Genomic DNA, 24,543 nt, shown 5'->3' with positions numbered 1-24,543 from the left:
CAGAGGAGTTATGCATAAAAATGTAAATTTAGGCCAGTCTCAAATGCTGTTTATTGGGAGGTGAAAGTAATCGGCTTTGCCTTGATTTAAACACAGCATCCAAGCTGTCGGAAAACTTCCTTGAACTACAAAAGAAGATCCAATGTGGTCAGAACTAGGACTGGGTGAGAAAAATAAATAATTGCAATATTCACAATATTGCACAGTTTACATCAGTGTAGCGAATGAGGCGGCTATCCCTTCAGCCGACCACCAGAGAGAGCACTCTCCCGAATACTGACACTAACCGTTTCTTCTGTGGTGACTTCCTGTTTGTACCATATATAAAGCCATGCTTATCCAATGTCACGTTAGGAAGTATTGCCAGCTTCACTGCCTTACCAAGCGTTTATGCCATTGTTTACTCATTGCCTTCTTGTTATGACCATTGTGTCTTTCTTTTGGGATTACCGTTTTGCTCTGTTTGCCTTGTTGGACTGCTTCCTTATGTATCGACTACTTTGCCTTCTTAATCAACTACGTCTCTGCCTAACGTCTTTGATTTGTTTGCTGTGTTTAATAAACTTCCTGCATATGGATTCTACCTCAGCCTCCATGTCGAGTTCCTCACAATCAGTAACAAAATCATCGAAACTTTTTATGAAATTCGATATATCTCAATATTTATGCGTTTGCTATAAAATGGCGTAAAATATGACAGTCCTTCAGAAACGATATACAAACATTGGATATGAGTCTGCATATCGCGGCATCATTTTGTGGTCTGTTCTGCATAACGGGCCGGTTCATTTTAGCTTATTGCGGCCCATTCGGCTCGTTTCGCGGCCGACACACCGACCCGCTCGGTTCTCCCGATGGCCAGTCCACCCCTGATTGGCCCCAAAGTGCGTCGGCCCAGCGGGAAAATACTCGGTATTCCAGATTACCAGTCCAGCCCTGGAGTTATTTCAAGTCGATGTGTTTCGAGAGTTTCTAAAGAAAATAAAGTCTGAAGATAACCGAAGCGTTATAGAATCATCCGAAATAACATTAGAAAATAAGCAAGGCTTTACGGGAATCGCACCAAATAAAGTTCACGTGATTCTCAAAATAATGTCTAAAAGTAACCGAGACTTGAAGGAATCATCCAAATTAAAATCTGAAGATAAACAAGAGTCTTAAGGAAACTATACATAAAAAGTGGGTTAAAATCTCACTTTATTTACAATGTTCATGGTCAACAAAAGCATTAATCTTTTGATGAAATTTGATATATGTGTGTCTTTAGGAAAATATACCGTATATAAAAATGTAATTGAAATCATCAGAATATAATATAGTGTGAATTTCTGATATATTGCCCAGCCAAGTCAGGACAGCTTCATTTTGTTTCTACAATAACAAAACAATCCAGTTCTTTCACATCAAAGTGTTTTCGAGAGAGAGAGAGAGAGAGAGATCAAATGTCTAAAGACAGGACTGGCCGGTTTGATCTAAGGGGAACACCTACACAAGGAAAGTGCTGAGCATCACTGAATTGTTCGTCGGTCTCATCATGTATTCATGACACCCACATACATCAGTCAGAATACAACATCTGAAGCACCATAAGACAATGGCAGGAGGAAGTGTAGGCTTTGAAGAACTCTCAAACCGTCGATCTGAATTAAACCTTTGTCCATCAACTTGCAAGAGACACGGGGAACAAAAGCAGGGCTTGATTTTTACTCTTCCCAAAGAAAACATGGAACTTGTAGAATTTCAGAACAGCAGAACGCATAGACCATTGAGGGCTTTTAAAAACATGGATATTTCAGGCATGCATTATTTCCTCTGAAATACAACGACAGTAAAGAAATCATAAACACTAGCACGTGTTTCCCAAAGGGTACAAAACCGCACCTTTACAGTAACACCACCTACACTCAACTCTGATATTGGGCTGAATATCAAACCGAGAATGTGTAAGCCATAATGCCGTGAGCGGATACGCCCACTCACACATTCACACATTCACACATTCACACATTCGTCTTCCAACTAGAACACTACAAATGAAGAATACTAGCAGACAGTCACAAATGTGAGCCCTTCTAAATCATTACAGTCCTTGTGGGAGGAATTAAAAAAATATGTAAATTTATAGCCCAGTCTCACTATAGAAATATTGCTCCAATGATGCTTTCCCTTACAGCCCGTCTCTCCCAAATGTCTCTCAGTGTCCGTTTATAAGCCTCTTTTGTAAAATCTTGCTTATCCCTGACTAAAAGTCCAGTTTAAACGGCAATGCCATTTCCATGCTGGTAAAGGCCAGTTATGGTCTGGTTGGTGCTAGTTTGGTGACCAGCAATGCTGGTCTCTTCAGATGTTATCGCCTGTTTAAAGCACACAATATAGGAAAGTAAAACGAACAACAAAATGGTCAGAGATTTTCAGTACTAGTATTGTATAAACTTGGCACGGTTGAGTTCAACACACACGTTGCATCAAGCAAGCTTACTGGTGGATAGACGACCACAAGAGGTGCACTAGCGACTGACGCTAGAGGCTGTAGCCTTTAGCCTCATTGTTAGCGCACCCGCCTCCCATGCTGGAGACGCCGGTTCGAGTCTCGTTTGGAGGGGGGAGACCAGGGCCGGTTACAATGGTGCCGTGACCCGGGATGGGAGTGAGGTTTTTGGGGGGGGTGTAACGGGAGGAGGCTGGTAGATAACTGTGCAGTGTGTAAAACCTCACACTCCTGACCTCAAGAGGTGCACTAGCAACTGGCGCTAGAGGCTGTAGCCTTTAGCCTCCTTGTTAGTGCACCTGTCTCCCATGCTGGAGACGCCCATTCGAGTCCCGTTCGGAGCTGGGCGACCAGGGCCGGTTACACTTGCATGATACAAATTGTAAATAAAATGGAACAGGAAGATAAATTGTCAGTAACATAAATGTAATGCATTAAAAACTGACATTTTCTCGGTAAGAATACAACCCAATCACAAAGGAACAAAAGCACAACCATCAAAATACATTCTGCAGACAAACAAGCCTTTACAGAATGGTCCAAAATAAAGTTAGAAGATAAACAAGTCTTTACGGAATAATCTGAAATATAGTTAAAAGATGAGGTTTCACAGGATCATCCGTAATAATGTCAGAATGAAACAAGGCTTTATCAAATTGTCTGAAATGATATCTGAAGATAACCAGGTCTTTATGGAGGTTACATTTGATGTTGCATGGGAAAATGTTACTAGGATGAATGTTTCCTTGGGAAAATGTGAAGAAATGTCTAGATTATGTTGATCTATAAAGGGGTGAACAGTTTTAGAAATATTCAACTCAAACTGCACAATTGCTCAGGCAAAATTAATGTAGATACATCCTGGTGAACAAATTCTTCTGTCCACCTAGAGCAGAGATGCCCAAACAAGGACCCGAGGGCCAAAGTTGGCCCATGATGACCTTTGATTTGGCCGGCCATATATGAAAAAGGGGGTGTTGGGCAAGTAAATCCGCTCTGTCTCTCACTTTCTCTCTCATGCACCTGTCAGCAGTACCTTGAGCACTTGATGAATTTAGTGAAAGTGAGTGCAGTGAGGAAATGGTTTGTCCTATAGTTACTGAAATTAAGATGTTACAGATGTATAAGCCTTTCTTTGTAGAGCGGAGGAGGGCAGGGCCGGGCTGGATTGATGCACGCCTAGTCCCCAATCGGCCTGATGGGGCATGCGAGGGATAAAGGCGGCCGGTGACGACAGTTTGAGAAAGAGAGAGCAGCTGCCCTGTATGTGTTTGTGTGTGTCTTTTTATTTCATTAAATATTATTTTTATTGTTAAGGCGATTCTCGCCTCCTCCTTGCCCATCTAAACCCCCTTACACTGGTGCCGAAACCAGGGAAGGAGGTGGGATGCCCGTCGCAGAGTCTTCGATACTGCCGTCCATCCAGGGCAGTGCCGCTGCCATCTGCCAGGGTGATGGAGTAGCCCGACTACCCGGACGCATGGAACGGCCGCTGACTGGACTCCTCGACCGTCTGGAGTGATGGAGCCGATGCCTGAGGTGGAAGAGTTCCCTGCTGTCCCCCAGAAACACGGAGGGGTCGAGAGAAGACCGCCGTCCACGAGGGGAGGAGGAAAACAACTCCCTGACCGCCTGGAGTGGCAGGGCCGCTGCCAGGGGTGGAGGAGTGTCCCCACGTTCAGGCTACTCCATCACCTGGTGGATGGCAGCGGCGCTGCCCTGGGTGGACGTCAGTGTCGAGGACTCTGCAATGGGCATCCCTCAATATAAGGGGGTTTAGATGGGCAAGGAGGATGCGAGAACCAGCTTAACAATATAAATAATATTTAATTAAATAAAAAGACACACACACATACAGGGCAGCTGCCCGTAATTCTCTCTTTCTCTAACTGTCGTCACCGGCCGCCTTTATCCCTCGCGCAACCCATCAGGCCGATTGGGGACCGGACTTGCATCGTTCCAGCTCCTCCGCTCTACACTGTTATACCGCATCTCCATAAGTGAGCAATGCGATAAAACAATACTGTTCTGGTTTATAGTCAACAAAGCCGTTAACATTGCAAGCGCGTGACGGCGAACATCTTTCATATCTTGGCACAAGAAATAGCAAATATTCTTCATGCCGTTTTATTATTTGTGTAAATTAAAGTATTTCACATAAAAGCATAACAGCATAACAATGACCTTTATAAAGGTTAAAAAATGATGCGTGTAAGGGGGGAACTCCCCCATTTTCAAAACTGAATTTCAGGCCCTGAGTTTGTTATAATGCAAAGTTTACTTTTGGCCCACGGCCCTTAATCAAGTTGAATTTTTGGCCCTTTGTAGGAAAATGTTTGGGCACCTCTGACCTAGAGTGTTAAGTAAGGATTATTTTCATGGTAAGTCGTTCTCTCAAACTTTCTGCAGTCGTTCTGCTGGGAATTCTCTGCTCGGAAAGTTCAAACTCTTTATCACAGGAGCACTGGAGCGAGGAGCTGGAACAAAAGGAACGGATTTACGCTTATAATAAACAACAAATGCTTTCACAATAAACTCAGGTCAGTTTTAGGTCGCTGTGTTCTCTTGCTAAAGCAGTGATCACTAAATGGCTCTCTTGGTGTTGTGTGACTGTTTTAAATTAGCGAGTAATTAAAGCAGAGCAAGGATTTTATCCACAAAAGTAAAAGTATTACTAAGAGACGCATGAAACAAAGCACCACTGATTTTTGCCAGATGCTAAATGATGTCACACTTGGAATATAATAACAATGCAATACAGACAGAGAAAGAGAAGGATGGTAGGATGGATGGATGGCTGGATGGATGGATGAACAGTCACATGAAAGCAGTTTTGGTGAACTAAAATGTTATGCCTGTATTTTATCAATATGAAATTCTGTTTGTTGATTGGTTGGCCTCTTTCAAAGCACCAGATGCTAAATAAAGTCACTCTTGGAGTATAATAACAATACAATACAGACAGAGAAAGAGATGGATGTATGGATGTATGGATGGATGTATGGATGCATGGATGGATGGATGAATGGTCACATGAAAGCAGTTTTGGTGAGCTAAAATGTTATGCCTGTATTTTATCAATATGAAATTCTGTTTGTTGGTCAAGCTAAGTCATTCGATAACTTTCGATTTCGCCACTCTGTACAAACTATTACAAGTTGCACAAGACTACATTGGTTTGTCCAGATTTTGTCGTTTCATCATGTTCAAGATGGATCATGACCTGATTGTCACAAAGAACGTTACTACAATGCCATCAAAGAGCATTCTAAGTTCGTAAAATTCCGTAAGAGAATCTTTTAAAATTCTAAAGTTGTTTAAAGAGCCTTTTTCACCCAATTTGGAATGCCCAATTCCCAATGCGCTTTTAAGTCCTCGTGGTCACGTAGTGACTCGACACAATCCGGGTGGCGAAGTACGAATCCCAGCTACCTCCGCGTCTGAGACCATCAACCCATGCATCTTATCAAGTGGCTTGTTGAGCACGTTGCCATGGAGACATAGCGCGTGTGGAGGCTTCACGCTATCCACCGTGGCATCCATGCTCAACTCACCACAAACGAACCACATTATAGCAACTACGAGGAGGTTACCCCATGTGACTCTACCCTCCCTAGCAACTGGGGCAATTTGGTTGCTTAGGAGACCTGGCTGGAGTCACTCAGCATGCCCTGGGATTCGAACTAGTGAACTCCAGGGTTGGTAGCCAAAGTCTTTACCACTGAGCTACCCTGACCCCACCTCAGTTTTTCTTTGTTGATGGATGATACCTCGAACCAATCACATAACATCAAGAACTTCCATGAAATGTCCAGACCATAGATCTCAAGCACTTTATAAAGTTAATGTTTCTTAATAAAAAAGGGTTCTTTGCCATACAAGTTGCTAGGGAAATAAAAACAATTACAAGTCATTATTTTAAAGCAAATATGATCAGGAATTCATTGCCCCTTTGTATTACTCATACACATTACAAAGTAATGAAAAACTGAGTCACAGCAATCACTTTGCATAAAAACGATTTCTATTAACATTAATAAACCAGTTAAATGCATATTCAGTCAATTGATCAAATGTAATTTGGCTAATACGTAGATTATTATGTGACAAACAGCAAGAATGAGCTTTTGTTTAAAAACAAAAAGCATAAATGCAGAAAGAATGACTAATGCTGAACAATCACACAAAACTACAGATATAAATCCATCAGAGTACAAATGTTCTACTGGCTCTGGCATGTAATCGCATATAAATCATCCAAAGAATTTAGAGGAAATGTCTGTGTTCATCTCTCATCAGCTTTACACTAATGAATCACCTCTGATCAATAATCAATAATCAATAGCTTCTATAGCTCTTTAAACCAATGTATTCAGACAGAAGACCTTAAAAGCATTTGCATTGGGCACTGATGTCTGATATTGAGACCACAGCAATGATAATAGATCATTAAACTGACATTTCATCTAATTCACTCAAGAGGCATAAACATTTGGTATTCAACCTAAAAAAGCGTAATTACAGTGTGCACTTAAATACTTTCTCTCTTTGGATACTATCACTCTGATTCAGAGACGAGAGCTGGCAAAGAGATGATGAACAGACCCATTCCAGGATCCTCATGGGAATTAAGGAATTGTTTTAGTGAGATCTCTTCCCGGTATTATCTGGGGATAAGATCAATACGACCTCGCGGGTAAAACATTATCTGCTGCTGTCTCACCGGCGACAAACAATCGCCTCACTTCTACAGCAATTGTACAACTTTATCTGTCTGTCTGTCTCTCTCTCTCTCTCTCTATCTGTCTGTCTGTCTGTCTCTCTCTCTGTATCTGTAAAGGGATCAATGGAAAGGAGGAGGCGAGAACCGGCTTTTCGATATAAATAATAGTTTAATGATAAACTTAAAAGAAGACACAAACACACACATGACGGACATGTCCGTAAACGATCTCTCTCTCTCCCGCATGAACCCCTGCAGTGACCTTTAACCCTCACGGAGGCATAATTAGCCTAATACGGGACCGACCCCGCCCTCCGCCCTGCCACACTATCTATCTATCTATCTATCTATCTTGTCTGTCTGTCTGTCTGTCTGTCTCTCTATCAATTTATCTATGTCTGTCAGTCTGTCTGCCTGTCTATCAATCATTGTCTGTCTGTCTGTCTGCCTGTCTATCAATCATTGTCTGTCTGTCTGTCTGTCTGTCTGTCTGTCTATCTATCTATCTGTCTGTCTCTCTCTCTCTCTATCTATCTGTCTGTCTGTCTGTCTGTCTGCCTGTCTATAAATCATTGTCTGTCTGTCTGTCTATCTATCTGTCTGTCTGTCTGTCAATCACTGTCTGTCTATCTATCTATCTATCTATTTATCTATCTGTCTGTCTGTCTGTCAGTCTATCTCTCTGTATGTCTATATCTGTCCGTCTCTGTCTGTCTGTGTCTATCTTCCTGTCTATTTTTTATAACTACCTGTCTGTCTACCTACCTGTCTGTCCATCTACCTGTCTGTCTGCTTGTCTATCTACCTGTCTGTCTGTTTGTCTATCTACCTGTCATTTTATTTGTCTGTCTGTCTACCTACCTACCTGTCTGCCTGTTTTTATGTTTGCATATCTACCTGTCTGTCCGTCTACCTATCTATAATCTGTTTTTCAATCTGTATATCTCTCTACCTATCTGTCTGTCTGTCTTACTACTTGCCTGCCTGTCTGTGTCTATCTTCCTGTTTATCTGTCTATTTTTATATCTACCTGTCTGTCTGCCTACCTGTCTGTCTCTTTGTCTATCCACCTGCCTGTCTATCTACCTGTCTATCTATCTGTGTGTCCATCCGTCCATCTTCGTGTCTGTCTCTCTGTCTGTCTGTAGTGGAAATTGCATTAGATGGTATATTTTAACATGTTGAATTGATTATTAATTGTTATTTGGGATGAAATGTTTCTGACAATAAGCACATAAATCATATCATTCGTATTCTCAATGCGTTGTTTCCGACCGCACCTGCACTGATGTCTCACAAACATTTTCCCAAAACTCCAGTCTCTACCAAACAATCAGATTCCACACGGCATTAAAGACGCCTCCGCAGCTGAAATGAAGAGCTCATTAGTGTTTGCTCACCACACTGAAGTCTTCCGCGCTGCATTCGGCTCCTCTGTAGTAGCACGACAGCAGCATTTCTTTAATGTCGTGACCCGATCGGTCGTAGAACTCGCGCATGTTGAAGGGGCGGGGCTTGAAGTTGGAGAAGTCCGCCTTATCCTTCAGCGTCATCAGAACGCTCTCTTCCACCAGGTGTGTGTCCCGGATTTCATACCTGACATGATCACACATACACAATAAATAATTCATGGTCAGTCGAGTACAAGTACTTTATAAGAAGTACTTTATTAGCTTAAAATAAAATAAAATGTAAAACATTAAAAGCAAACCTAACCCTAACCTGTTTATTGAAGACGATGTTCATTGGCTAGCTGTAATATACATCATTCCTTATATATGTGTGACATTTAATCATGTACTATCAATGTAATATTCTGCAGGCTGCAAAACCACACCGATGAGAAGGACTTCGCTGAACATTAAAAGACCGTCAGTAGACCATCCATGAAGTTGTTTGCTACACTTCAACCATGATGCTACGCAATTAACCCCGCAATTAATCTGCAATTTGAGAGCTTGTCAAGTCATGTTTCTGTAACGGCATGACTGCAACGCCACAGCAACATTCTCATGCTCATATGGCGGAAGACACAGCAGGGTTGTGTGTAGCCTCGTAAATATGCCATAAATATGCCACAGTATACAATGGCTTAACCCTTACACTAGGGTACACTTCAGTTCTCCGCAGACTGATGGAAGCTGTGCGGTGTTTTTAGTCAAATGCCTTTTTCAGTTTCATAAAATGTGCAAGTTTGACCATTGCCTGTTTGTCATGCGAGAATGCTAGTTTGCTAATGATGTTTTAATCAACGTTGACAACATGGAGATGATGCATTACTACTAGGGTGGGGTTACGGAAAGACGGTGCATGTCTAAAGCTGCGTTCACACTGCCAGCTACTTTGTCGCTGCATGTCGCCAGTGGCGGGCGATTAGGTCGCTAGTAGTGTGTATGGAGAGTCTAAACAGCACTGTTTCTTTACAATTAATATTGTTATTAAAATATTAGGATCACGTGAGATCTACCATCTTCTCTCGTATTGGCTGTCGCTCCAGAAAGTTGCACTTTCCAACAGTAGCCAACGGTCGTCGTTGTTTTCGGAAGTCGCCAGCTCTCATTGAAAATGAATGAGATGAGGTTGTTTTGTCGCTGCGTGACGCTGGCAGTGTGAACGCAGCTTAATCCGTTTTCTTTTGAAAGTAGTAATGAAGAGCATTCTCGCAACTTGCAACGCCATTGCATTTTGAACGAGTGTAAACGTATAAATATCAATGGGATTGCAATGGAAAATGTGGACGTTTCGTAAGGGGGGCTCAACATCAAGCACGCTTTTGCATTCATCCGTGATGTTTTTCGATAGTTTTTCCATGTAAACACACACCAGATGGACGTCTCTTTTTCAGTGTCTTGCAAAGGAGCATCACGCTTTTTATACGGTGTGTCAAGTTAAAAATATCGAAAAAGAATTCTTGCATTCGGTTGTACTCGTTGCGCTGCATCAATCGTTTTAACGCAAGAACACGTTCAGTCTGAATGGCCTTTAAGGCCACATCCACACCGATATATTATTGTTTGAAAACGTGGCATTAATTGAGCCACATGTACACCTCTCAGCCACACTAGACCAGTCGTTTTCCTCCAACGAAAACCCAACTCTCCATTACTGCATCCTTTGAAAACTGAGAACCGAGAATTGGATGTGGAATAAGTCAACGTCAGACATCGTTTGCAACACCTTCAACTCCAATTACATCCACACTCGCACAACGGCAATGTCCAAACACTTGACTCTAATTTATTAGTCTATATAACCCTCTCTGAACTATGAACTCAGCAGATGTGGAACGAGGGCCTGTCGACTGCTTTCGTGGTCAATATGAACACAGAACTTCACTGAAGTGACGTCAGCAGAGACTGAGAGGATCACAGCGAAAGAGTGAGATGGACACAGAGCTCACTGTCATTACTGTCTCACACGCAGCTCTCTCTTGAGCCCGTCTGTCCTCCTGTCTCACCATCTCCATTCACCTCCTGAGACGGAGGAAACCTTTCTGTCGGAGCCGAGAGATTTGAGGAAGGACAAAGAGCAACCGAAGGACAAGGATGAAAAAGTTGATGATTTTCAAAGTTTTTTTACATCCATTAGCCTGTCTGCTCTCAAGAAATACTTCTGTTATCTTAGTGTAGAATTAGCATGACTAATAATCAACGTATTTCAGAAAAGCTCTCCATATCGTCTCAAACTGTGCTCAGATTGGCCGAGACGTCATCAAATTCTCAACATGAACTCAAACATTTCTCATCGAATGATCTGAGCTATGCTATCCACGTTTAGAGCTCTATACTCTTACTTTATGTCAAGACTCATTTGTGTCTGTTTCAAAAACGTTGAGCAATAAAGCGTTCCTTTGGGTGTGTATGACTGGGACAATAATATAGCCCTAATTGAATATTCGCCGATCTGAATCTAATCGGATGCAGTTAAAAGGGCACACATCTTCAATGACGATATCACAGCAGTTAATCTCAATGACAAATATTCTCAAACCGAGCTCTTGGCCGCTGGAATTAAACACATTACAGACTTGAACACTCGCAAACACTGATTTCATTAAGAATAAACATCGAATAATAAAGACGTATCCGCAGGGGCTAACCCGACCACGCTAACCACCCAAATCCTGACCCCTTGGGAACAACCGCCACACCACAGAGACGCTCTTTGACAAGGGAACTTCTTCCTGTCAAGTTCTGTCGCCCTGTCGTTAATCATCACATGTCAGAACAATAACGCCAATTATCTTGAGACTTCTCCAAGCTTGAAGATCTCATTAGCTGGAAATGTAGAAGTGGCTTGTTAATCTTCTCCAGTGGAATGAGTGTTGAATCATTTCAAGTTTAATTCAAACATGGCGTCTTTCCAAGTGGTGATCAACGAGAGAAACGATTAGGGTTGGGCTTTTTCATGGGCAATAGATTGGATAGGGAGAGAGGTGGTTGGAAAGTAAGATGGCTTGATGGCGTCAGATGACAAGGAAAGTCTATTCCGACACGGAAAAATGATCGCTGAAATGACCAAATCAGTCTGATGACAACAATGAGATGGCGAGATCATGAGATATTGTATGTCTTTAACCTGTAATACTGTTCCCTTGTCTCAGTTCCAAACTTCTTGCCTAGTACACAAGCATCATTTTGTCATTTAATAATCCAAAAACGTGGTGAGATTTACTTCTTTCCAGTTCCTCTATAGCTATTCCCAGAGACATTGTTTGCACCTCATGAAACCAGGAGGATTTCAGGGTAATAAAAGCCTCATCTGGTACATTTAAGGTTAATATCATTTTTATTTGTGCAGATATCTTCTTGTTCTTCATCCAGAGTGTAGGAGTGACCGTCACTTACCGGAGAACCTGATACCTTCACCTTATATCTCGCTTTGCTAATAATAGCTATAAAGAAGGCGGCAGTTCTGTGAGGATGATTTCAGCTGAAGGTTAACTCGATTTAAACCACAGGCCTACAGCCCCTCTGCACCATTTCACCTTCAACTTGTGGAGGAAGAGGATCATTTTAGTCTTAAGTAATCCCACATCCAGATCTGGCAGACCTACAATTCTGGATTTTTTCACCTTTAGAGTGTATTGAATTTCCACCTGCAGCCTGTTACAGGTCTCTTATTAAATGCTGCCGGGAGCAGTTTGCTCACTTTTTGTAAAAACCCTGGAGACCGAGATCTACCTGTGAGTGAGAGAGATTTCTATCTTTAGTTTATTTTTAGAAAATATCTAAACGTCCATTAAAAAAAAACACATTTACTTGAGAGACAAAATTGTAGAAGATATAAAGTCTAGTTTTCAGACATATTGTACAACGTTTTGTGCGGTTTATGTTAAACACACTTCTTTTTCAAATGTATCGTTTGTAGAGCGGAGGAGGGCGGGGCCAGGCTGGAACAACGTACGCCCGGTCCCCAATCAGCCTGATGGGGCGCACGAGGGATAAAGGAGTGGTGGTGGCGTAGTGGACTAAAGCACTGAGCTGGTAATCAGAAGGTCACTGGTTCGATCCCCACAGTCACCACCATTGTGTCCTTGAGTAAGGCACTTAACTCCAGGTTGCTCCAGGGGATTGTGCCTGTAATAAGTGCACTGTAAGTCACTTTGGATAAAAGTGTCTGCCAAATGCATACATGTAAATGTAAAGGTGGCCGGTGACGACGGTCCGAGAGAGAGAGAGAATTACTGCTCTGTGTGTTTATGTTTGTGTGTTTTTCGTTTATTTCTTCATTAAACTATTATTTATATTGTCAAACCGGTTCTCGCTTCCTCCTTTCCATTGAACGGCTTTACATCGTTATTTGCTATAATTGCCGTAATCTTAATTTTACAGCATTAAATTACTGTGTTAAATCTTGGCAAGATTTTGGATAGGCTGCATTACCTACAACAGTACCCTAAAACAATGGCTCAAATGCTAATTGATTGTTGTTTAACATCAACTAATAGCCCGCAAAGTCTCGGTGACATCAGTCTAGGGCTGGACTGTGAAGAGAAATCGGCCCGGGATTTTACATAGCAACTGGCCGCAAAGTTGTGCACTGGGGTGGTGGTGGAGGGGTGTTCACTGTCCTTTTCTGGCATTTTGTGGTCCGTTCTGCATAACGTGGCGGCTCATTTTTGCTTATCGCGGCCCATTCGGCCCTTTTCGTGGCCGACACACCAGCCCGCTAGGTTCGGCCGATGACCAGTCTGCCCCTAATCGGCCCCAAAATGCGTCGGCCCACCGGGAAAATGCCCAGTATGCCAGATTACCAGTCCAGCCCTGGGTGACTTCAACCGAAAAGGCAAGTTATTTCAGAAATTATGAAGTTGGGCTTTGCCAATTCAATCATACTGCATATCGATATATCGTGCAAAATCTTCAAACAATATTGGATCGATACTTTATAACCCTGTATCGATATTTTGTGTGTTTATATGTCCAAATGTTCAATAATCAAGAAGCAGGTAATTTAAATAAGCGCAAACTCTGAGAACAGCGTTTATCGTGATGTTTCGCAATATATTGAATCGTGAATTATCATCATGAAATGCATCATACTGTTATGTGATTGGCAACACTCCATCCCAACCATGCCAAAACACTTCTTTTCTCTTCTTCAAAAAAACGTCCAATTCATTTCGCACAATAACATCAGGAACATATAAAAGGAAAGTAAATAGCGTCAATTTTGATTTTGTGTTGACCGACTTTACAACGTTTCATTAGCCCCCAACGTTTGTTCAACAAATAGTCATTTTCACAGATGGACATCTCAAACACACTCTTTTCAGTTTCAACTACCACTACTAACACCAATCACCCTTCAATGCTAGCTCTTAGCTTCCGATTACGGTTAACAAATGTTGACTAAGTCATATGTAATAATTCATACGACATGGCGAAATTGTTAGAAATCGTACAACTTGGCTCATACAAAAATTGACGACTTCTATTCTCATAGAGACCAACCAATCAAGAAACGGCATTTAAAAATGTTAGCTAGCCTCTTATACAACAATTTGAACAAATTTGGTTACTCATTCTATATTAATTTATGCAATAAAAACGACTGTAGGTCAATAATATGAACATATGCTTCCCTCTTCTAATTCCAAACCGGATATTTCTCTTTCTTAAAGAAGTTGGCTTAGGGGTTAAACTCATAATGACATGGTTCATTGGTTCATTTATTCCACTCAATGGGAGTAAAAGTTGCATGTTTTTGTCCGAGACAACTCGTGCGATTTCTTCCGATTTTACCATCTAATACTACTATTACGACTTGTTGTGAGACCAGGTTGACAAAAGCCATGGAGAGCAGATTCATGAGGCCAATGATGGCCTCTCCAATGTGGCTCTCCAAGGTTCTTCACCCTTCCATGATTAAGTCACTAACTTAATTCAGACGCTCTGTTTGGCACTGCAGTCAGGGAGCAGATGCCGCCAAGTAAGTCTTTAGGACCCAATTAGTTAGGACTGTATGTTATCTCTTCCCTCGCCAGCAGGTTTGCGGTCTTAAGAGTGTGCGGGTGTGTGTATGTGTAAACTTTTAATATAGTCCTGCCAGAACTCCCTAAAGTAATCAGCGTGAAGCTCCATAAGTGGGGTTGGGAGAGGCGCAATTGGATTATGGGCCATAAGCACTTTAATTTTCCAAAGACAGTATGACAAATGACAGACCATCAGCTTCCTCATCTCTCTCAATGGTGTGACCGTACCCAATAAATACTAGTTTCTTCATTCAAACAGGCTTTTGTGATTACAGGAGCGCAGATGCGCCTGCGAGCGAGATTAAATGTCATACCACAACAAATGTACCGTTATTGTGTATTAACTCTGCGCTTAGGGAATGGGGTGTTTGGAAAGTCTAGAACATCTTCCACCAGTTTCTGTGGGATTTAAAGTAAGCTAAGGGGTCAATCGTGTTGTTGTTGTTATTCTGGAGACATACTGCTTGCTTTACATAAACCAAAAATGTGATTGTTTTCCTATTATGCAGTTTGGCTGCACTTGAAAGAGGTAAACACATAGAGCGCATGTAAACATGGCATTGAAGTGCAATTTGAACATTTACATAAACATCATTTTGCAGATGCTGCTGTCCAGAATGACTTGGAAATGGGGGATTTTGTGTGTGACCAGGGCTGGACTTGTAATCTGGCATACCTGGCATTTTCTCGGTGGGCCAACGCACTTTGGGGCCGATCAAGGGCGGACTGGCCATTGGGAGAACCGAGCGTGCCAGTGGGTCAGCCGCGAAATGGGCCGGATGGGCCACGATATGCCGCATTATGCAGACCGTACCACAAAACGGCGCCACGATATACAGAAAGGGACAGCGAACTTTTGGGCCAGTTGCTATGTATAATCCCAGGCCAATTTCTCTTCCCAGTCCAGCCCTGTGTGTGACCTTACCGTGCTTACAAGATTAGTACACCCAAATTCAAGTCATTGCTTAAAGCCTGAAACCACCGCATGTCACCACAAACACGCCTTTTAGCTGCATGCCTGTGCTGTTGTCTTCTATCTCATTCTGTACTCTGTAGAAGTCTTTCAGCTTTAGCACTTTCTCCTGTGAAGTGGCACAAAGCATCATGCAGTCATTTCTCTGGTGTGAAGCGCTGGATTGACAGAGGGCCGGTGCGCACCGTGGGACCGGTATATCAACACACCAATGGCGCGGTTTCAAATACAGGGCTAATTACACAGGGATAAATCCTTGTTTATCACACGGCTTATGAGACACAAGTTAATTGCTTCCGCATGTCAACCGCTCAAATCCCTCTGATGTTCCCTCGGCTCCTGGTCGCTTCGCCTCATCTCTGCTGCCCCCATCTATGGGCGCAATGACACAACTTACTTCTACCGCATAAGAACCTAACAGTGCAGAATGGAAAACACAGCGAATGGAAATGATGTTTGACTTGTCGAGGATCAATTCAATTCAACCAACGGTGATGTGTGTAATATTTTGGATACTTTCTTTGATCCTAGCTTCATGTGCAGAGTCAGCTACGTGGGTTGTAAGTTATTGTGAAGGAACACAAAACGTGCTGCTCGATTGATTGTCTCGGTTGCACACACAAACGAAGATATGCTGGAAGGACGGCTGACGGCGGTTCCGACGTCTGTCCCGAACTGTAATGGGCAACATAGATCCTATGATGAGAAGAACCAGGTATGCTTGAGGCAAATTACTTCCTGTTTTTGGGCCGTTTAGACGTCTTTGGTCCATGTTGCGTTCATATATCAATCGAACCGCTCCAGAGTTCGTTTGGAAGCGAGACGAGATCCCCTCGCTTGTTTGGTGCGCACCAAGCTTCAGGTGGCAGCGTTCACACTTGTTCAAATGAACCGCAATAACAGAGCAATCGCACCAGAGTTCGTTTTAATCAAACAAAACCTGCCAAGTGTGAACGCACCCTGAGAGGCTCCGTAGAAATGACACACTTCAGCTTTTAAATCGTTTTCACCAAATACGTTTTGTAAAAGGATTCTGTCAGTCTGTATATTGAACTGGTATTGGAGAGAAAAATAGCACACTTTAGTTTAAATGCTGATTTCAAATATGAACCATTAAATTCACTGCATGTTTAGGACAGAACATCTGTTGTGAGACTTATAAATAATCAGATAAATAGAAAATAAAGGTGTTTTAAAAGCAGACAACCTCAGGCGAGTGTCACTGGCAGTCCATGACTCCGTGAGTTTCCTCAGCTGTGTGTAACTGGAGACACAGTGAAGGATGGGGGGGGGGGTCGCGCTTGCGATTCTCGTGCTGGAAAATTGAGATTGTTCTAGTGACATTCTAATATGTTGCACAGCGGTTCTCTCTTACTGCGCCTCAGGCAAAACACAACACTGAATCGATGGACCGAAAATATCCAGCCAGTGCAGCACAGGGAATTGCATTTTTTATTTGATTTTTTAAACTTGAAGTTGAATTATGTGCATAGATGTTTTGTGTGTGTGTGTGTGTGTGTGTGTGTGTGTGTGAGAGTGTGTGAAATTGTGTGTGTGTTTGTGCGTGTGTGTGTGCGCGTGTGTGTGTGTGTGAAATTGTGTGTGAGAGTGTGTGAGTGAGTGAATGTGTGTGAGAGTGTGTGAGTGAGTGTGTGTGTGTGTGAGAGTGTGTGAGTGTGTGTGTGTGTGTGTGTGAGAGTGTGTGAATGTGTGTGTGTGTGTGTGTGTGTGTGTGTGTGTGTGTGTGTGTGTGTGTGTGTGTGTGTGAGTGTGTATTTATCACTTTGTGGGTACCAAATGTCCCCATAAGGATAGTAAACCCCGAAATATTTGACCTTGTGGGGACATTTTGTCGGTCCCCATGAGGAAAACAGCTTATAAATCATACTAAATTATGTTTTTTGAAAATGTAAAAATGCAGAAAGTTTTCTGTGAGGGTTAGGTTTAGGGGTAGGGTTAGGTTTAGGGGATAGAATATAAAGTTTGTACAGTATAAAAACCATTATGTTTATGGAAAGTCCCCATAAAACATGGAAACACTACAAGTGTGAGTGTGTGTGTTTGTGTGTGTGTGTGTGTGTGTGTGTGTGTGTGTGTGTGTGTGTGTGTGTGTGTGTGTGTGAGTGTGTGTGTGTGTGTGAGCGTGTATTTATCACTTTGTGGGGACCAAATGTCCCCATAAGGATAGTAAAACCTGAAATGTTTGACCTTGTGGGGACATTTTGTCGGTCCCCATGAGGAAAACAGCTTATAAATCATACTAAATTATGTTTTTTGAAAATGTAAAAATGCAGAAAGTTTTCTGTGAGGGTTAGGTTTAGGGGTAGGGTTAGGTTTAGGGGATAGAATATAAAGTTTGTACAGTATAAAAACCATTATGTCTATGGAAAGTCCCCATAAAACATGGAAACACAACATGTGTGTGTGTGTGTGTGTGTGTGTGTGTGTGTGTGTGTGTGTGTGTGTGTGTGTGAGAGTTTGTGTGTGTGTGAGTGAGTGTGTGTGTTAGTGAGTGTGTGTGTGTGTGTGAGTGAGTGTGAGTGAGAGTGTGTGACATTGTGTGTGAGAGTGTGTGTGTGTGTGTGAGTGAGTGAGAGTGTGTGTGAGTGAGTGAGTGAGTGAGTGAGAGTGTGTGAGTGAGTGTGTGTGAGTGTGTGTGTGTGTGCGTGAGTGAGAGTGTGAGTGAGTGAGTGAGTGTGTGTGTATGTAACAGTGTGTGTAACAGTGTGTGTGTGTGTGTGTGTGTGTGTGTGTGAGTGAGTGAATGTGTGTGTATGTAACAGTGTGTGTAACAGTGTGTGTGTGTGTGAGTGTGTAAGTGTGTGTGAGTGTGTGTGTGTGTGAGTGAGAGAGTGTGTGTGTGAGTGAGTGAGTGTGTGAGTGAGTGAGTGTGTTTGTGCGTTTGTGTGTGTGTGTGTGTCACAAATATCTTCAGCCACACTGACGTCCAGAGGAAAAACACACAGCTGCAAAGTGATTTTCTTTCTCCTTATGAGTTTTAGTTTGACAAAGATTCGACATGTTCCCCGCTGTTCGAGGAATAGTTCGCCCAAAATAAAACATTCTGTCATCATTCACTCAAGACATTATTCTCAGTCACCTTTATTGCATCTTTTCTTTTCCATTCAATAAAAGTAAATGGTGACTGAAAATAACATTCAAGCAAGAAATCACCTTGCAACCAACCAGAACACCTTAGCAACCGCATAACAATGCCCTAGCAACCATTTTGGTAGTGAGTTTTGCATGGTCAAAAACGTTAAAATGTAGTTTAGCATTTTTATACAAAAAAATGTAAATGTCTTCTCAACTCGAGTAATGAGACAAGAAATAGTTGTTAAAACTGTTAAGATTTAATTTTTCAATATGCTGTAAACAACCCGCTGAATTACTGTAATTTTTTGCATATAATCCTCCTTAGAACTGACAGTAAATCGTTGCGATTGAGCACATATGGCACTGAAGACAATCGCTCTGCATGTGAACGTGAAGCTGATTGTCTCTTATAGACGTACAGTGCTGTGATGACATCTGCTAGCTAATGAATTCCTCTGAGATCATAGAAGAAAGTTCTGCTCCTCACGCTGTGATAACAGTCGGCCTGAGCTGTCAGAGCATTGTACTCGAGCACACTTCAACAGCCCTGGAGGATCTTCAAACAGCAGCATGTATATCAGTTATTCATATCTAATATGGACTTTAGAAGATAATGAAGATCCCAAAACTTGGCCAGACGCTTCCAACACAACTAAAAAGATGCATCCCGATTCTAACTCCAACTAGTGCTGGGCCATATGTTGTAAAAAATCATATCTCAATATTTTTCAGCAAATTGACAATATTCGATACATATATCTCTATTAATGTATTTGCTCTAAAATGGCTCAAAAGTGATTTTTTTATTTATTTTTTTATCAGAGGAACCATCATTTCATCCAAGCACCCAGTTCAGCCGCAGTAGATTAAATATTTTAAAGACATTAAATTCATTAAATATACACAAATAATAACTGTGGGACATGTCAGGTTGATTATTATCATTATTATTCTGATTATTATATTTACGGAATACAAAAGTAATATATTTCTGTCCTGTTTACTTCACCTCCACCTGGGGCTTTTATTTTGACACTGAAAGGCGATGTGTATTTGACCGCTTTGGCCACTAGGGGCAGTGTTTCGAATTTCGGTAAGCACTGGCCGATTTTAGCTCAAGAAAAGTCAACCTACTCACTGTGAGATCATTTTGCCCAATTCAAGTACGCACTTCATTTGTGATTGCAAAAGTACATCACCGACAGAACGTTTGTATTTAGACCAGGGATGCACCGATACCTCTTTCTCTTTCTCTTCACTCAGGGCTGGACTGGTAATCTGGCATACCGGGCATTTTTCGGGTGGGTCGACGCACTTTGGGGTCGATCAGGGGCGCACTGGCCATCGGTTGAACCGCGCGGGTCGGTGGGTCGGCCGCGATAAGCTAAATTGTCCTGTTTTAGGTGGGTCAGTTGTCCAAACCTTGTCTATTAAAGTCCTGCAGTTCCCATAGCGATTGAGCTCATACTAGTTGCTGTGTGTTTTATAGTCTTCATGTTTCCTTAGCAATGCCTTTGTAGGAGAACATATTTAGAAAAGTTCCTCTCTGACCCATAAATAAATTAACTATGATGTTGGACTGCCCATAAGAAAGATTATAAAAATCACAAATGAGATCAAATATTTCGAGTTTTTCCTAGATAGGAACAAGATTAAATGTATATCTTAACTGATCGTCTGAGTAAATAATAACAGGACTTTCATGTTTTGGCTAACCATTCCTTTAAGTCCAAAAGGACTAGCAAAGCATGTATGAATTGGACTATTTGAGCGTGGCTTTCCAATAAGGCTGGGCAGTGTATCAGACATCAACGATATTATCGAGATCGTTTTGTCGACGACGTCAAACCAATATCGTGATTATTTGTATGTGCTTTTATTTGGCCATTAAGTTTCATAAAGAGCACAATTCCAGATGTTAGTAACCACTACAAGTTATTATACAAACTTACAATCACGACAAAGTGTTTGAGACCGATCGCACAGCCAATGGAGACGCTGATGAGTTCGGTGAGTTCTGGAGACGGTCCGACCACAGAGTGACAATCAGATTCTGCTGCTTTAATGGCTGCGTTCTCACCACAAGCACAACACATGGTGTTATCAGTTACATCGGATCAATGATGAGTCACTTCATCCCTTGAGGGGATGCAATCATTTTTCATTTAGACAGGCATCTGACGTGCCTCTCATTTTCAATGGGGTAAAGCGTTTAGAGCTGTTTTTCAACTCTAATCAAAGTTCAAATACAGATTCAGGTTGGTTGACTTTGTAGCATCATGCTGGCTTAAACTCCGAGACACGTTTATTAACCTGTCAAATATCCTTACGGGGGTTTCCCTCTTCCCGAAATGCACCATTTTCAAAACATAACATTTAATCTCCCTAATGAAGAACTGAAAGAACTGAATGAAAGAACGAATAATGTCATGGTTCTCAGAGATCCCTCTGAAAAACAAAAGATAATTCAAGAAATCGATTTTTAGACAGGCGTTATCAAACGTGCCGTTTGTCTACAACTCTTCGTTTTACACATATCTGCTTCCTGAACCTTTGTGGTACTTCTTAATTGTGTGGCTAAGATATTCAAAGAGCTAACCTTTAACCTCCTCAACGAATGTTTGGTACTTATTTTTACAACGCCTTGATCCTCAGAAAAATGACTCTCAAATAAGGAATAAATCATGAGATTATAATTAACAATATACAGTTCTGTGAAGAAGTTTTAGGCACTTGTGAAAGTTTCAAAGTGAAGATTTCAAGTCCAGTAAACGTAAAATTTGGCATGGCCACCTTTGCCTTTAAAACAGCCCCAATTCTCCTCAGTACACCTGGACACAGTGTTTCTTGGTAACAGATCGGATGTTCAAGCTTCTTGGAGAATTCGCCACAGTTCTTCTGTCTGTTTTGGCTGTCTCAATTACATCTGTCTCTTTATATAATCTCAGACTGGGACTATGTTCAATGGGGGGGCTCTGTGGGGGTCATGCATCTGTTGCAGGGCTCCCCGTTCTTCTATTGTAATCTTTTATATTTGCAGAAACATCAGATGTGCCTAAGACTTTTGCACAGTTCTGTGTATTTTCTTTGTTGTACCACAACAAACCTCAATCTCAGACAGCCATGTTGCATTCAAGTCAAATCAGAATAACCGTAATTACATGATTCATACTAGCAGGGCTGGACTGGGAAGATAAAGCAGCCTGTGGTTTTACAAACTGGCCCAAAAGTTGTTGAGCTGGGGTGGGGGCCAGGGGGGTGTTCGCGGTCCTTTTCTGCATATCACGGCACCATTTTGTGGTCCGTTCTGCATAATGCGGCAGCTAATTTTTGCTTCACAACAGACCCACTGGACACATCGGTTCTCCCAATGGCCAGCACTCCCCTGATCGGCCCAAAAAGTGCATCAGCCCACCAGGAAAATGCTCGGTGAGCCAGATGACCAGTCCAGCCCTGCAAACTAGTAAAAGTGATCACCTCTTTGACAGCATAAAAAATGGCAGTGGTTTAAACCGTTAATGGTTAAGTAGCAATTTCTACATAGGCCAATATTGTCCCCCTCACTTTCAGTAAAACCAAAGTTGGTCCACCACACTTTTTCACAGGGCAAATGTGTTTATGCTGAGTCTTTCATACACCAAATGTCTAAATGTGTAAATGCAAAAGTTAAAATTCACTGGTCATTGATGTCATTAATTCAATTACAATTTTTAATCGATTGAGAGCATTAACAATATATATCTTATATATTTATGTTCGTCTTGCACTAATCATTCTGCCCCCCTCACCTTTGAAATGACTGCTACGCCCCTGTCACATATACACAATCTTCTTCAATATTTTTAAATGCTGCTGAATTATTATCCTGCCACCCCATCATTGATCCATTTAAGAGACTAGCCCGAGTTGTCAACTTGTAACTACGGTAATTTCGACATGTTTTTAGCTCTATGGTGTTCTCTCTTACCCTTTGTGACATGCATGGTGTGGTTTAGGTTTCTCATGTGTTCACAGGTGTTGAACCTACCTGCCGTTTAACAACGCGAGCAGCTCGCCCGCGTGGTACAGGTCGTTGCGCGTGACGCGGCCGAAGCGGAAAGCGTTCAGGTTGCAGAATGTAATGGCGGGAAACGTCATCATTGGTGCCGTGACCTCGTCCAGTTTAGTAACATGAGGATACTGGAAATAAAATGTGATGCGGTCCACGCACACCAGCACTAGGAACGAAAACGACCCCAGGAAAAATATGATCCAGATGCATCGTTTAATGCACTGCCGTTCATAACTGAACATGTGCGAGATGCCGTGCAGCGTGGACCTGCTGGCGAAAACCTCAATGGGCACCGGCTGCTGACAATCCAGGTTGTCATCAGATTCAGTCTTAAGATCCATGGCTCTTGAGGGTTTCCTCCCAGAATGTTTAAATCAATCAGATGCTGAGATTTTGTGTGGAGAGAAGAACTTTGCCCTTGGTCAGGAGCGTTGGGATGGTCAACTGGTTTTCATGAGCTGTTGGTAAAAACACTAGAAAATGGTTTCAAATATCCCTCCAAAACAAATATCAGGTGCAGTTACAAAAGTCAAGACGCAACATCTTCACAATGGTCTTCCAGCATCCACTCAATGTTCCAGTAAAGTGAAAACGTTGTTACTTTTAGCACTAGGACTAATACTTGCTTTGACACTTAAAATGACTTTTGCTGGTATAATCAGATTGATTGGGTCAAATTAAATCATATTTTGCCTTCGATAAAACCGGTTATATTAAATGTAACCACCCGAAGCACATTTTGCAACAAAAAGAAAACAAAAGAAAAGAGAAAACTGAATATTTTTGTGTGCTCCTAAGTGGAGTTTAAAGAAAACAACAATTTTCCACAGTACCGATAAAAATATGAACCGTTGCGGATTACCGCGAATTATAAGCGATTATCGCACCGAAGTCCTCGGGATGATTACTGAAATAAGTCCGTAGTTGCAGTATCGTCACTTCATTGTCCGTCTCCTTCAGTCATACTGCGTGAGTTGCATTCAGAATAAACGCTTCCCCTTAAACTAATGTCATTTATTTCAACACATCCCGGTGGCATATTCGATAGAAATGCATCGCGTTTGTCTTCACATCGATACACAGCACAAGAATCAACATTGACACATCCGCGGTGTCAAACGGAGCAGGTCGGGTTTCAAGCTCGAATCCACCAGCAATCCGCAATCAAACTTCCCCACACACGTTGGCATGAACACAGACGCTCTCTGCACGTTGGCATCACTACAGTGTCCCTGTCTTTAATTAACGCAGCGCGGCGCGCGCATCTGAATCATGTGGAAGTCTCAGTTTGTAAGTTCGTTCAGTCGCGTGATGGATTTGAATGTAGACACGCATGTCAGGAATAAACACTGCGACGAGACCTCCGTCCAAGTCTGTCTGAGCATCACTGCCTTTACCACAACCATTTCTCAAGAGAGAGAGAGAGAGAGAGAGAGAGAGAGAGAGAGATGTGTTTATCTATATATATATACTTTATATTTATACTGTATATAAGCTATATATTTCTTAATTTGCATAATATGTGCTCTCTTTTATTTGTATGTTTTTATTTCTTTACCATGATTTCTAATAATCTTTTATTCTTTAATGTCATCTATTGTATCTTTATAAATGACTCTGTATATTTTGTCCTATACTAAGCTGCAAATGCTTTGGCAATACGAATGTTCAATGTCACAAAGCACATTAAAACTGAAAGAAGAAGAACAAAAATATTCACTATTATAGTTTTTAT

The 24,543-nt window shown here is 41.9% G+C and overlaps 1 protein-coding gene across 3 annotated transcripts in view; it reads right to left on the bottom strand.

The window, feature by feature from the left end:
* Nucleotides 1–24,168, bottom strand: part of LOC127639929 (acid-sensing ion channel 1-like) — a 150,064-nt gene extending 125,896 nt beyond the window's left edge. For all 3 annotated transcript variants that reach the window (XM_052122272.1, XM_052122270.1, XM_052122271.1), the window contains exons 1-2: nucleotides 22,785–24,168; nucleotides 8,612–8,807 (exon numbers count right to left, since the gene is read on the bottom strand). In XM_052122272.1, the coding sequence (XP_051978232.1) occupies nucleotides 8,612–8,807; nucleotides 22,785–23,149 (561 nt within the window). In that variant the 5' untranslated portion in view covers nucleotides 23,150–24,168. The remainder of the gene's footprint in view (nucleotides 1–8,611; nucleotides 8,808–22,784) is intronic.
* Between the last annotated feature and the right edge of the window lie 375 nt (nucleotides 24,169–24,543).

Source organism: Xyrauchen texanus, chromosome 48 (assembly GCF_025860055.1).
Source record: "Xyrauchen texanus isolate HMW12.3.18 chromosome 48, RBS_HiC_50CHRs, whole genome shotgun sequence".
NCBI classification, from domain to species: Eukaryota; Metazoa; Chordata; class Actinopteri; order Cypriniformes; family Catostomidae; genus Xyrauchen; species Xyrauchen texanus.
This window is presented reverse-complemented; position numbering and strand designations above follow the sequence as displayed.